The sequence below is a fragment of the Barbus barbus genome (genome assembly GCF_936440315.1).
Source record: "Barbus barbus genome assembly, chromosome: 49".
NCBI classification, from domain to species: domain Eukaryota; kingdom Metazoa; phylum Chordata; class Actinopteri; order Cypriniformes; family Cyprinidae; genus Barbus; species Barbus barbus.
In genome coordinates this window covers 11,798,171-11,810,194 of record NC_136727.1, presented here as the reverse complement: position 1 = coordinate 11,810,194, position 12,024 = coordinate 11,798,171, and the positions used below count along the sequence as shown (strand labels likewise).

The window sequence follows — 12,024 nt, the reverse complement described above, 5'->3', positions numbered from 1 at the left end:
GTTAATTGTATACCAGACGCTCTATGCTAATGAAGAAATGATAAAGAGAATTGATGGTGATGGTTGAGGGCTCTTCGAGGTTCAAAGCCTCGCGATAGTTTCCTGATTTCAGGGAACTGTACGTCACTAGAAGTGTTCTTAGGCAATGGTGTAACGCGTAAGCAACGTTCACCATCATTTCAGTCTCTCCAATGCACATAATGCAACCTGTTTGAATGTAATATTCAAATGTACACACTCTCACATCTCCGTCAGACTGGCTTACTGTGAGTTTAGTTGATTCATATTGTCATTTCAAGGTGTACGTCTCAACCCATTTTTCGTCATGTGCATGAGATAATGTTCCCCGATGGTTTGAATGATGTATGTAGGAAAAAATAATGGTGTTATAATCTGTGTAATTGTCGCAGTGTCCACAATGGATATGATTTCTGAGTAATAAGATTTCACCGTAAGGGGGATACTGAATTTAGGTTGTCCTAAAGTATAATGGAAGCATAATATCAATTCTTGATAAAGATAAAAAGTTGTTGAACATTTATATATCGTGGCCTTCTTATTCTCAAGACTGTCATTTTTGAGAGTGATGCCTTGTCAGTGCCTAAACTTACTTTCATTGTTAACTTGACCATTTGTTTTATTATTTCGAAATGCAAAAATGCCTCATCCATCTTTTTCTTTTCTTTCTGGAAGCATCTGTGTAGTATCTAATCTGCAATTTAGAAGCATTGTAGTCTTTCATCCTCATTATGTTGTGTGTGTGTGCACCTTTTTGGCAATTTTAGGATTCTCGTTCCTGTCATTTTTGGCTCGATTATGTTTGAATTTGTTTTTTGCCTTCAAGATGCTAGCGTCCTGTGATCTGTGAAGCACACGAGAAAATTGAAGGATCTTTGTCGATTTATCAGATGGGGGTCAGAAACACTAGACTGTTATGAGTAATTCTCAATATATCCAGCTGATACCATCATGTTCGTTTTGATAATATCCATAAAATATTTGAGTGCTGGACTTGGTTTTGCCTCCTGCTGAATGCTGAAGGAGAGTTGTCGTGTCATCAAAGATTCTTCTGTCAACAATTACTTATTTTTTTTCTCCCCAAAGCATTGAATGTTCAACTGAAGTGAACATTTTGAATGAATCGTTGTGTGCCGAAGTAAGATTGCTGCCCATGATTTCCATCAGAATTAAGAGGTGTGTGAATTTGGCAGAACCTGGTGTCTTGCAGTTGCAGTAGGGACATGAACAATACTGCTGTTGTGTCTTCAGAGTGCCTCCGGTTTTTGTCATTATTTTTTGTTTGTCTTTGTTTTTATAAATATATATATAAGTAGGTATTGAGAACTGTCCTGTATATAACAGTAATGTAGCAATAAATGTGCCATTTTTAATAACAGAATTATACATTTTTTCAATGTCTTGCTTTGGATCTTGTATACCTTCAAATGAGCTAAATAAAAGAAAACATTGTAATAAAAGTCTTACCATTGCGTGTCTTTGCCGAGAAATGCGTGGCGCAAAGAGAAGGGACCATTCAGACCAAGAACAATAATTGTATTAAAGGCCACACACCAACGGACGATAACGGTCCGTTTGTAAAAGCGCGCCATAAAGGTACGTCATTACATCTGCCGCTTAAAATGCCTTTTTTTATATTCTTCCCGATGTTTTTTTTTTTGTTTTGTTTGATTTTTTTATTTTATTTTATTGAACAACTTTTCGTGTACAACCAAAAGACAAACAACAATATTTGCAAGGAGCATGCGTATAAATAGAAGAAAAAATAAAGAACTGAATTTAATAAAATGAGCGAAAATTAAAAGGGCTTGGGTAAAAAGGGCTTAAATATAATTTTTTATTATTAATAATAATAACATTTTGTTGCAGTTCTCTGTCTCTCTCTCTCTCTCTTACCATCTTAATGACTTTTTCTTGTGATAAATATCCCCCATGCATTTAATAAACTTTATTCAAGACAATCAATTACACATCACCAGCATTTTATGCCATTTCCATTGCAAAGCCTTATTTTAAAATGTTGTCTATTCACACTGTTTTGTGCAAATACAGTCTCCACAGTTCCAGAATTTTCTATCAGGCTAATAACGGGCAGCCCGGGGTCCTGAAACAGCCATTTGAACTTGTTTACCTTCTGAACCGAACCGAGTTAGTGATCTGATGCAAAAAATAATAAAGCGTTTCGGACCCAAATATGTCTCCATTGCCAGAACGTGGTAAATTAATCCTTAAATTAATAGAACAGGATGTTATCTAGTCCAGCGGTATATCATTCAGCATGTGTTTCCGCTGTTATAATTCTAGAAAGCTATTAATTAGTCATTTTTGACATCATATATATATATATATATATATTTTCGTCCTTGAAATTCAGGGTTCCCACGCTGGTCTGATGGGGTAACGTTACAGCTGGTGGGCTGGCTGTTGTCTATTTTACAGACTGGCGGCTGATTCTGGATTATGTTCCCTACATTAGAGGCAAATTCAAGAAGGACGACTAGTTGTCCAACTGCTTATGGATCTGTGGAAATCGGTTGCTGTGCATTTTTACAGGGAACAATTATAGTTGATGCTTTGAGTAGCCAGTAGACGGCGCTGCAGAGGCGACATTCAGCCATAAACACCGAAGAGGATTCTCTGTCACTTTAAGACTTTATTTATGTGTTTGATAATATCTTATAATGCCCTAATGGGTTCTACGGGATGTTTATGTGTAAATCAGACTAGCATGTCTTGCTAACAAGTTGTTGTCTGCACAGAGAGTTGGAAATGGTTCTGTTTTATTGTTGGCACATCACTGATTAATTTAATTATGTCATTTAGCAGACGCTTTTGTCCAAAGCGATTTACAAATAAGCTGCAATTAACCTGCAAAGTACTTTTGTGAATAAATTGTAATGTTTCTCTATGCATGCAGGTGTCATAACATTTATTTAGGCTAGTGGATTATAATTAATGCGACAGTTTGTACATATTCCTTAAATTGTGTACTAGATTTCATGTTGATGGAAATCAGCGCCTCTTTGAAGAGGCTTCTTGCTTTCTTACCCATACAAAAAAATGTTACCATGGTTTCCGCCAAAATGCCCCTCAAAAAAAATGTATTCCAGTAAAATCCCACAGGATTTTCGTATGGGATTTCCTGCAGGACTTCTTAAACATGAACCTAGAGGACAAGTAGTGAACTAACTTACTTAAAATAAAATCGCACATGGTTTTTAAGAACAACGGTTTTAAAGTAACTGAATCGGTTACCATGGTATTTTTTTGTACGCAACAAACAAAGCTAACTCACACAGCCTAAAACATATACATAAAATGACCTGTATAATATGGAAATACATTTTCTTCGATTAAATATCGCGAAAAATCTTTGCTACATGAAACAAAACAGTGCATTGTATTGTCATCATGTGGTTTATTTTCTACCGCAGGGCTTTGTCTCGTTAAATCAACCCTAATCGGGCATAATGTCTTTCATTTGTCTCATTGAAGGGGGAGGGGAGTGAAAGGAGGAAGAGAGGGGGATTTAACACATTCACAGAGAGAGACACCAGCAGAGAATGCGCGATGGAGAAAAACGAGTAAGTATCCGCGTCTGTATTTATAACCATACTGGTTTACGAGCAAAGCGGTCGCTTTTGTTCATTTGAGTCCGCTTTGAGCAGTGCTTTCAATCGGCGATGGTCTTAAAGAAAGAAAACGCTCATAGCGTATGATAAACTAATGAATGTAATCGAGTAACACAGCGGCCTGCACGGCTACATGCATGAACAGATACAATTAAGTATTTGGAAGCGTGTTTGGTCTTAACATGGGAAAAAAAGCTAAAGATTTTGCTAAATAAACAGTTTTTAACCTCTGGACCAGGTGCAGCATCTGTCATGTTACCAACCGTAGTCTTTCATTCAGTTTCTCGATAACAAGATTTGTGCCCATGTCTCTGGTTTTACTGGTAATGCGTTTGTTTACATTCACAGTTGATCGAGGTTACGCAAAATATGAGGCTGTGGTAACATAACAAAGAGATGCCGGAATTGCAGCATTGTCTGCAACGAAAATACGCATACATTTATTATATCACGAGTGCCACTACAGGGTTATGGCATCTGTATGATGCATGAGGCATAAGTGTAGCCTATTTTACAAGCGGAGGAATCTTCTATTCGGCAGAAGAGCCCAAAGTGATGAGGCTACGATACGGCGGAACGTTTTACAAAGTGACAAAGCAACATTAGTGAAAATGGACACTGTACTGCTACATATATGTCTTTAGTTGTTAATATTTAGTAAAAACATTAGATAATAAGCATGCACTGTCTCATGGAGTGAAAAGTGGGAATGCTGGGATTGAGGAGGGAAAGCCATGTGTTATGTTAGGTACTGAGTACAGAGGGGGGATTGTCATGTAAAAGTAGGCCCAGCTGTGGAGAGGATTTTGTGTGCTTTATTTGAGAAGGGGGTGGGGGTGCATGTCAATTGAGTGTGTGAATAGAATCCAAATTGAATTGGCTCTTTTTTTCCTAATGGTTCGGCTAGACGAGTTTAGAATTGCAAAAAGTTATTTGACTGGTTTGTCAAAGACTTTGAGTCAAAGTGTACTAAATATCAGCAGAATGAGAGAGAGGGAAAAAGAGTTAAAGTGCACTAAATGTATGTAAATGAATACATATACAGAAAAAAACCTTTTGTCTGCAGTGGTAACCATAGCAACAGCTGTTTTTTTTTCTTTCTTTCTTTGAAACAAGCTGTTCAGAAGACGATTTGAGAAGTGAGTCAGGCATCCTGTCTGTTGGCAAGTCAGATTAGTTTTAATTCTATTAGTTTTGACCACAAAACCAGGCTTAAGGGTCAATTTTTTTTAAATAAAATAAGCTTTCCATTGATGCATGGTTTGTTATGATAGGACCATATTTGGCCGAGATACAACTATTTGAACATTTGGAATCTGAGGGTGCAAAAAATCCAAATATTGAGAAAATCAACTTTAAAGTTGTCCAAATGAAGTTCTTAGCTATGCATATTACTAATCAAAAAAGTTTTGATATATTTACAGTAGGAAATTGACAAAATATCTTCATGGAACATGATCTTTACTTAATGTCCTAATGATTTTTGGCATAAAAGAAAAATCAATAATTTTGACCCATGTAATGTATTTTTGGCTATTGCTACAAATGTACCCCAGCGACTTAAGACTGGTTTTGTGCTCCAGGGTCACAATTAGTGACTGTTGAAAGAAGGTTTGTTTCATCAGTTCAGATCATTTGAGAAACTTTACGTTTGTTTGCATTGTCGTTCTGAATAAAACTTTTTTTTGCCAAATTAATTTTCAAACTGGTTTGAAGAAATGTGTGAAATTTGCATTGTTTCATTTATGATTCACCAACCTAACAGAATTGTTTCCGCAGAACCATTCAAAAGAACCAGTTAAAAAAATGGTTTGTTTGGATCTCTATTAAGTGGGTAAATTTAACAAATTTTGTGAATGTCAATTTGTCTAGTAATGCATTTGTTTACATTCACAGTTAACCAAGTTTTTATGCAAAATGTTTACTTTTTACACCATTTGTGGCACCTGAAGAACCAAAAATGATTTATGTGGATCTCTATTCCAATGTTAAGTTGAACAAACTATGTCTCGTGGTCTGAATAAACCTATTTTCCGAGGATTCCCAGTCAACAACATGTCATAAATAGACACGACTGTTCTTTTTTAGCAGAGGTGAGGAAGAAGAGGAAGAACAGAGGCGAGAGAGGGGGGAGGCAGGTCGTTTGTATAGTTTGTGGTATCGTATTACTTAATTAATTAATAAACCATCTATGTTGTTACATGTTTGCACGCCTTGACAAGCTTGAAGAGCCATCGACTAAAACCAAAAAAGTTTGTCCAGAGTTGTGCATGAACTTGAAACAAGCACGAAATCTTCATCATGCAGAGTATTCGGTGAACTCATCTTTGCATCACACCTGTGTCAACTAACATTTAACAGAGGATCGTGATTTAAAGGTCTGTGTTTGTTTCAGATGCAGAAGTCCAACTGCTTAGTGCAGAACGTCAACTGAGATCTAGACAAACAGTATTACTATTATCTCAAACTATGTGAAACAAATGTAAACATTTGGCAGAGAAGATTGACAAGGACAGCTTACAAGGCTTGTTAGGTCACTTAAAAGGACGTCATCTAGTGTAAGTGTTTGAAACCCCTAGACAGAGCACAGGATTGTATTCATTCATGTGTTTAAAAGTGAGAATAGATCAAGAATAGTTTTTTTTTTTTTTACTGCTAAAATATGCAATATAATATTCAAAATATCAAGTTTTAATTATATTCAATTATATATTAAATAAACAGGTATTTGCATTCAGAATTCATTTCAATTCATGTGTTTTTAGCATTAAAATGACATTTTGAATGTGATTTTAATGCCGTCATATTTGTCAGTGTTAAGAGGCAGAAAGCGTTCTAGTCCTCACAGTATTCATGGTCTATTAACATTGTCATTTCGTCATCACAGGCTTGGGATTTATCAAAATTCTTTCCAAGTTAGGCATTGCATGTCATTGTTTGCGTATATTGTGTGTTAATATCCGTATGCAACTGCCGTCACCATAACCCATTCTCTTTCTAAATGTGCAACCATACGGGCTTATCAAATCTCTGACATGTGTCCTATTTTGCTCCCCCTCGCCAGCCCCACTGGGAAGAAGTTCCGGAGCAAGCCTCAATTGGCCCGTTACCTTGGCAACTCCATGGATCTCAGCTCCTTTGATTTCCGCACAGGCAAGATGCTCATGAGCAAACTGAACAAGAATAGACAGAGACCCCGATATGACAACAATAGCCAGACTAAGGTGAGAGGACTGCAGAGGCTGAATTAATGCATGGCATTTAAAACAAATTAAAGGAATAGTTCACCCAAAAATGAAACTTTGCCAAAAATGTACTCACCCTCAGGCCATCCAAGATGTAGATGAGTTTGTTTCTTTATTCAGATTTGGAGAAATTAAGCATTACATCACATGCTCAACAATGGATCCACTGCAGTGAATGGGTGCCGTCAGCATGAGAGTCTGAACAGCTGATAAAAACATCACAATAATCCACACCACTCCAGTTATCATTAACGTCTTGTGAAGCAAAAGCTGTGTTTGTAATAACAAATCCATCCTTAAGATGTTTTTAATATCAAACCGTTGTTTCCAGCTAAAATACGAGTCTTCTATCTATAACATTGATTTCTCCATTGAAAAGTCAGAATCAGGAGAGAACTATGCACTGTTTATAAAACAGTCCAAAACGGTTCTAAACAAATATGTTGATGGAAGAAGACAACAGGGGATGGGCTTTTTCAATGGAGGAAGATTTATTATGAATTATGGACTCAAATTTCAGCCAGAAGTGACACTTTAAAGTTAAAATGGCTTAATTATGGATATGTTTCTCAAAAACCTGCAGCTTTTCAGTTCACAAGATGTTAATTGATGGGACTGTAGTCGTGTGGATTACTTGAGATGCTTTTATCAGCTGTTTAGACTCTCATTCTGACGGCACCCATTCAAAATGCAGAAGGTCCATTGGTGAGAAAGTGATGTAATGCTAAATGCTTAAAATGTAGCTCATCTACATCTTGGATAGCCTTAGAGTGAGTACATGACAAGCTAATGGTTTTGGGGGTGAACTATACTTCAAGGCTATCTCAAGCCAGTTTTACTGGTCAAGCTGGGGGCTGTTCCATAAACCAAGATTAGAGTATAAGCCAGGCTTATTTCGGTTAGTCAGGCTTATTTTTGGTAGATTCGGTTTCATAAATCAAACTTAAAAAAGTTCAAACTCAGTTACCCCGGCAATTTATGCTGGCAAACTAACCTGGTCCTGAGCAGGCTAACTGTCAGGCTAAACTGAGCTCCTCTAACTCTGACCAATAGGAACGCATCGATATTACCACTGACTCTCTCACATACAGTCAGTTTAATTTATTATCGGTCCAAAAATAAAAGTATACAGAAAATACACCTTAAATAATCAAATAAATAAAAAATAGACTACAACCAACTGTATTTAATGTATTGTGCCCAAAATGTAGGCGAATTACATTTTAACATAGTTGCTACTTGTGCATGCAGTTGATCAGAAGTTTCTAGCCATGCAGCCTTTCTCTCTGAATTTATGACAGCTGTACCTTTTATGGTTATTAGAACATTAAAACATTACAATCTAAAATGTCTCTTTAAAGCATTAAAGCATAAAAACACAATCAAAAGTTAAAATCACTGAATTAAAAATGTAAATTTATAATAGAAATCAGAGTACATTTTAACTGATAAGAGGAACACACATTTAACTCATTTGAGCTAGTGATTAACAGTTGCTGCTATCATAAAAATACACATATGTAGTAAAATTCTATGTGTCACATTTAATGTCCAACAACAAATATTTTAGCAGAATGTATATTTTATTCAGAATTCTTGCGCTAGTATTCTATTCTGCTCCGTCTGTGTAGCGCGCATGCGCGCCGCAGCGCTCGTTCTCTCGCATAAGCCTCGCCCACTCCTGACAGCTAAATGGATATATTTGCATGGCTTTCTGACATTTACAGACGTAAAAAATATACCTGTGCCGTGTCAGTTATGCACTGAGGAAAACACAATGTTTCAAATGCGTTAAACAGCACAAATATTCGCTGTTTGCTATGGTGGATCGGTTTGATCCATGATCGACATTAAGGGCTGCTTCAGAATAAGCGTGTACGTCACATTATCCTGACTCACTGAACCTGGATAGCATTAGTCAGATTGCGTGAACTTGAATTGTCGTTTATGGAACCGCTTTACTCCCGATTGATTTGTTAGGTTATTTCAAGTCAGGTTTTGGACTTTAATCCCCGCTTTTCTTAGCGTCTTTTATGGAACAGCCCCCTGGTCTACCTGCAACAATATCCAGTAAAATACCAGCAATTCCTGTCAAAAAAGTTTTTTTGGTTACGGTAATAGTGTTACATCTTTAATAGGGCAAACCCGACTTGAATACATCCCTCCCAGTACGACAGACGGCCTCCATATTCAAACAACCTGTCACAAAAGTCACCAACCACCCCAGCAATAAGGTTAAAACAGACCCACAGAAGGCCATTGACCAACCCAGACAGGTAACACTCATCTAATCTAGGTTTTATTTATCAATAATAATAGTTTGTCATAGTGGCACAATGCTAATATACTTTTAATCTACAGCTTTTTTGGGAGAAGAAGTTGAGTGGCCTCAATGCCTTTGACATAGCAGAGGAGTTGGTGAAAACAATGGAGCTCCCCAAAGGCTTACAAGGTACGTCTGACTCTGGGCGTGATGAAGAACTTAATCTAAGTGTGTTTATTTTAATCAAGAATAATTGAAAGTCAGTATTCAAGTACTTTGTGAAATCAGAAGAAAATGAGATAAGCAAACAAAAACAAATCAAAAGTAAGCCAGAGTACATTAGTTCACTAACATGGAACAGGTGAACACACTCAATTCAACTGTTGACAATTTCAAAATAAAAGACAATGTGGTAATGCCAAAATAAAAGCGCAGCACTAAACACACTCGCACACAAAAATGTTACAGGTGCTTCAGGAACTTTACAAAGAGTTTAAAAATGTTATTTTATTAAATAATAAAAATGTTATTATTTACAAAATTATAAGGAATTAATGAATAATTTAAATGGAATTTAAATACATTTTTAATTTATTGGAAAAAAAATAAAATACACTAACTTTCAAAAAAGATTTTTTGATGTTTTGGAAATAAGTCTGTTATGCACACCAAGGCTACATTTATTTGATCAAAACTACAGTAAAAACAGCGATATTGTAAAATATTATTACTATTTAAAATAACTGTTTTAATAATTGAGTAATTTATTCCTGTGATGCAAAGCTGAATTTTCAGCAGCCATTACTCCAGTCTTCAGTGTCACACGATCCTTCAGAAATCATTTGAATATGCTAATTTGCAGCTCAAGAAGATCTTATTATTATTTCTTATTATCAGTATTGAAAACAGATGAAAACCATGATTTTTTTCAGGATTCTTTAATGAATAGAAAGTTCAAAAGAAGACCATTTATTTGAAAAATAAATCTTTTCTAACCTTACAAATATCTTTACTCTCACTTTTGTCAATTTAATGTCTTTGCTAAGTATTCATTTATTTTTATTTATTGTAGCATCATAATATGATGTCTAAAATATGTTTAAAAAAAGATTAAAAGGATGCTAAAAAAAGAAATAATTTGATAATATTTGACCTCACTAAAGGAGTGGGCCCTGGCTGCACAGATAAGACCCTGTTGTCAGCTATTGCCAGTGCTCTTCACACCAGTGCGGCTCCCATCACGGGCCAGCTGTCCGCCGCTGTGGAGAAGAACCCCGGCGTGTGGCTCAACACGGCTCAGCCTCTCTGCAAGGCCTTCATCGTCACAGACGAGGATATCAGGTACTTCAGCCCTCTGAATGATACACTGTATCACTGTGGGGAAATTCTTGTAAGTACAATGATACAATTGAATTTTATGCTCACAGAAAGCAAGAGGAGCTGGTGTACAGCGTGCGAAAGCGACTGGAGGAGGCTTTGATGGCCGACATGTTGGCTCACGTGGAGGAAACGACTAGTGAGGGCGATGCACTCAAGCAGGAGGGGAATTGCAATGATGATAAACAGGAAGTATAACAAAGGTAAGCAAATAGCTGAAGAAAAATGACAGTATTTCTGCTATTGTTTCCTAAAGGAAATATTCACCAAAATGCCACTTTTTTTTTTTTTTTTTTTCACAGGGCATTCAAATGTGTCTGAATTCCCAACCCAACCAGATGCTTGTTGATCAACACACCACGTTACCGTGATCTCCCAGCTTCGCTGAATATCCATCCATGTATGCCCCTCAGTTGGGATCTCTCTTAGAGTGTTGGCTCGATTTTCAGGCATTTTTCTGTTTATCATTATTTTTTTTTAAATTTTTCAAACATTTTTCTAAAAGAACAAAATGTTAAAGTTCAGCAGTTGAACTGCCTTCTGCATTAAATGTTTTTTGAGAGGAGGTTTTTGGATTTGATATGGAGATGACAATCAAGTCAAAAATACAGTCCTCTTGTTCTAGTGGGTGCTATACTTTGTCACAGCTGACCTAAACTGATAAGTTGATTATTCTCTGTGACTAAAAATGTTTAAAGCTCTGTCAAAAAGAGAAAGGTACATGTTTGTGCAAAAATATTGACCTTCTCTCTTATTTTCACAATATTTTACCCTCTTTGTTAATCAACCTAAGGTGCAAATCAGTATTATGCTGTTTAAATTCAGTTTTAGTGTTATTCTCAATGCCAAATGTTTTACTGGGGAGGCATTGATAAATATATTAAGTTAAAAGCCATAGTGTGCAAGTGTGGCTTTGTTTTACTTCAAATGTTGTTTTCAACTCATCTGGTGCTTGTTAAAACGGCTTGTTTTGTTCTTTATAAGCTATTCATACTTGACACTGAATAACATTTCCACGGTCTGAACCTGAAATTCAAATGTGAATGGTGATTCATAAATGTGACGCGTGATTCATATAAAGTGATGTGTAAACATCATCCTGTGATAAGCAACTTAATTACACGTGTTACGGGGCGAAAACTATGTTTTTAAAAAATGTTTCGTTCATAGCCCACAGCAGCACGCATTTCTCAAAATAAAATGTTCTTGTGTTGAATATTAAGGCTGTCTCTTTCTTCAATGATCCTACAGATGTTGCACTTGACAGAATATGTATGTTTCGTTTCGTTAGTGCTATCATTTATTTGCTATCCATTTGTTTGCACTACTTTAAGCTGCTTAGAGAGTTTATGGTTCAGATCCAGATCTGTTTTAAATGTCCCTCTCTTAGCTGAAAGATTAACTGTTAACTTACCATTACAGTTATGATGCCTGGATCTCTAACAGACCAAAGGGCACGGGGCCAGTCACTCGCTCTGAGACACAAATT

At 36.4% G+C, this 12,024-nt stretch overlaps 1 protein-coding gene across 7 annotated transcripts; it reads left to right on the top strand.

Moving 5' to 3' along the window:
• Positions 1–2,132: 2,132 nt before the first annotated feature.
• Positions 2,133–11,755, top strand: LOC306867397 (methyl-CpG-binding domain protein 3-like). 7 transcript variants are annotated; one of them, XM_079413019.1, is made up of 9 exons: positions 2,155–2,234; positions 3,514–3,602; positions 5,739–5,807; positions 6,715–6,874; positions 9,034–9,171; positions 9,257–9,347; positions 10,322–10,499; positions 10,586–10,738; positions 10,838–11,755. In XM_079413019.1, the coding sequence occupies exons 2-8, from the start codon at positions 3,589–3,591 to the stop codon at positions 10,731–10,733; spliced, it is 798 nt and encodes a 265-aa protein (XP_079269145.1). In that variant the 5' UTR covers positions 2,155–2,234; positions 3,514–3,588; the 3' UTR covers positions 10,734–10,738; positions 10,838–11,755. The 7 variants fall into 7 exon arrangements, with proteins under 7 accessions (XP_079269149.1, XP_079269145.1, XP_079269146.1 ...); XM_079413023.1 differs by lacking the exon at positions 5,739–5,807 and having other exon boundaries at positions 2,133–2,234; XM_079413020.1 differs by lacking the exon at positions 2,155–2,234 and having other exon boundaries at positions 2,393–3,602.
• Positions 11,756–12,024: the final 269 nt, after the last annotated feature.